The sequence below is a fragment of the Phytophthora parasitica genome (assembly GCF_000247585.1).
Source record: "Phytophthora parasitica INRA-310 unplaced genomic scaffold supercont2.8, whole genome shotgun sequence".
In the NCBI taxonomy this organism is placed as follows: domain Eukaryota; phylum Oomycota; class Peronosporomycetes; order Peronosporales; family Peronosporaceae; genus Phytophthora; species Phytophthora nicotianae.
Genome location: NW_008648994.1, coordinates 1,420,057 through 1,422,379, shown reverse-complemented (window position 1 = coordinate 1,422,379; position 2,323 = coordinate 1,420,057). Strand labels below are relative to the sequence as shown.

The window sequence follows — 2,323 nt, the reverse complement described above, 5'->3', positions numbered from 1 at the left end:
CACGTGGAGCAAGCACAGCTTGCTCAACACAAACATATTTACTTCGTCAACGAAGAAAAAGCTGTTGAGGTACACGATCGCTGCATGGTAAAACGGTGGCTGCGTAGATAGGTCACAGGTTTTCGCGTCACCGTTCTTGAGCAATGACTCCACGTTTGAATATCTCTTGATCAATATACAGCTCAGACTCGTTAACACGGAACGGATTTCGACACCAATCGATAGTTGAGCGGGGGTCTGGAGTGCAATTTGAGCAACAATGTTACCAATTTCACTGCCAACAGCTAGAAAAATACCTTCAGTTACGACGGGACCGATCGTACCCAAAGTCGTAGCCACCGCCTTTGGAAGAACCTCACCAGCGTTCACATGTATTACACCGGCCTTCTGTCGAACATCAGCTTTAGTAACCGACCCAAAGGTGGATGAAAGGAGGCGTGCCGCTGCCTGGAAATTAAGGGCGCGGGTATTTTGCGGCTTCGGTGCTGAGCGATTTGGGCAGATAGCACGGTGTTTTGACTCTCCGTAGAAACAAGGAGGAAATTTCGACAGGTCTGTGCCATGAGCACGCTTAAGCGTTCGAAGCCGCATCTCCAGTTCCTTGGCCGACTTGTTGATGCGATTCTTGTGGAACTTTCGGGCGACGTCAGACCACACGACACGCCGTTTCTGCAGGGCGTATTAGTATACGCACGGGACTAAGAGCTTATCCGCTTCGTCAGAGAACGTTGGTGCATGGGGGCAATCAATGGTTTAGAAGTGACTCATATATTTCAGAGGTGTAATTTTTGGTATAGTTTATCAAAGACGGTTGCACGAATCCAGATGATATAATAATTTCAGCACGCTATAGAAACCTCAAATGACAAAAAATGCATACTTTGATCAAGTTCTTTACACGGTTCAATCAGGCCAACCTCACCTGTGTTGTTATCAGTGCTGATTGCTTCGGTACTACATACAGTTGAATCGCACAATTGTTTGATGTCTTCGAATTCTGAGGTGTGAGCTGTAGAGCCGAAGCCGTTATTGGGGCGTAAAGGACCGTACAAATGCAGATCTGGACTGACGGGTGGGTAGGTACAAGCTTTCATCACTGTCCAACATTGAGAGGATCTCGTTCTAGCTGCTAATGATTTGAAAAAAGATGTAGTGTTGACTATAAAACGATTAGATATTGTGTATCGTGGTCTAGAGATCCACTTGCCTCACTACAGATCTACCTTGCTCATGAGTTGCTTGAGGCTGCTGCTGTAAACTAAGTTTGAGTTGGTATAGTTGAGACGTCTTCCGCACCCGTCCTTTCGTAGAGAATAATTGCTTCTGGAGATAAATCCGGTGAGATTTCACCCAGCACGTCCATGTTGCTTGAGGACACATGTATGGTGCTGGCTCGGAGTCAAAATAGCCTTTGCACAGACAAACAGCGTGAATAACGCAATAGTCCGTCACTTCGGTTGGATACTTGCCTTCCCACCGGCAGACAATGCATTGGCGACGCTTGCGATTTGAGTCACTGAAGAACTGCTTAGACTCGACTGCTGTGCATGTCTTTTTGGGGCTGTCGATCGGCGAGCTTCGTACATACGCGGGGCTTATTGGTGCTGTCACCTGTATCTCCATAGAGGTAGCATTGATGTTGGAATACAGGATTTTAGCCTCACTTGGTGCGTCCGATAATTTTCCAGTGATAGGTTCCGTTACCAACTCCATCATGAAGCTAAGCTGTGGATCAGGATTATTGGAGGGTTTTTGCCCCTTTTTCGGGTTCGGTTTTGCTTTGCTTGGGGGGCCTTCACCCGGGGCCTTGGTTGGGTTTTTTTGCCCTTTTTGGATTGATTGCTCTTCGGCATTTGAAATTGAGCTCGAAGTTGATCCAACTGATCGACCCCCTGCATATTTGTTGTAGTTCTTCACACACGTTGAGGCCTCGAATGTTTGACGCTCACTGGAGACCAGACGTTGAACAATGATTGCTTCCGATGCATCAGCGTTATATACAATACTAACAATACTTGCGTCACACCAAGATGGTGCAAGTATTTGGTGGTACACGGACACGCCCTGGCGGTACTCGCCTCATGTACTCAAAAAAAATTTTCAACATCACGTGCTTTGGAAAGTGTTTGCTCGATCCACGAACCGTTCCTCGTCCAAACAGTTACTTTTGCTTCAGTGTTTGTAGTAGCTGCATGGAGGTGTAGAAATTGTCAGTATTAACCACTCTGTTCGATGAATATATCGGTGGGACAACCTCCAGTACGATCTGACGAATCTGAGCTCCATGGGATAGTTTACTGCCAAGAGCTTGAGTCTCAGTTGG

The 2,323-nt window shown here is 46.7% G+C and overlaps 1 protein-coding gene across 1 annotated transcript; it reads right to left on the bottom strand.

Annotated features, from left to right (window-relative positions):
* Window positions 1-127: 127 nt before the first annotated feature.
* PPTG_06000 (hypothetical protein) lies at window positions 128-1,750 on the bottom strand (the record flags this gene model as incomplete). The annotated part of the gene is made up of 3 exons (XM_008899748.1): window positions 1,297-1,750; window positions 297-669; window positions 128-237 (listed from the first exon to the last, which is right to left on the bottom strand). Exons 1-3 carry the CDS (start codon window positions 1,714-1,716, stop codon window positions 128-130), a joined length of 903 nt encoding a protein of 300 aa, XP_008897996.1. The 5' UTR covers window positions 1,717-1,750.
* Window positions 1,751-2,323: the final 573 nt, after the last annotated feature.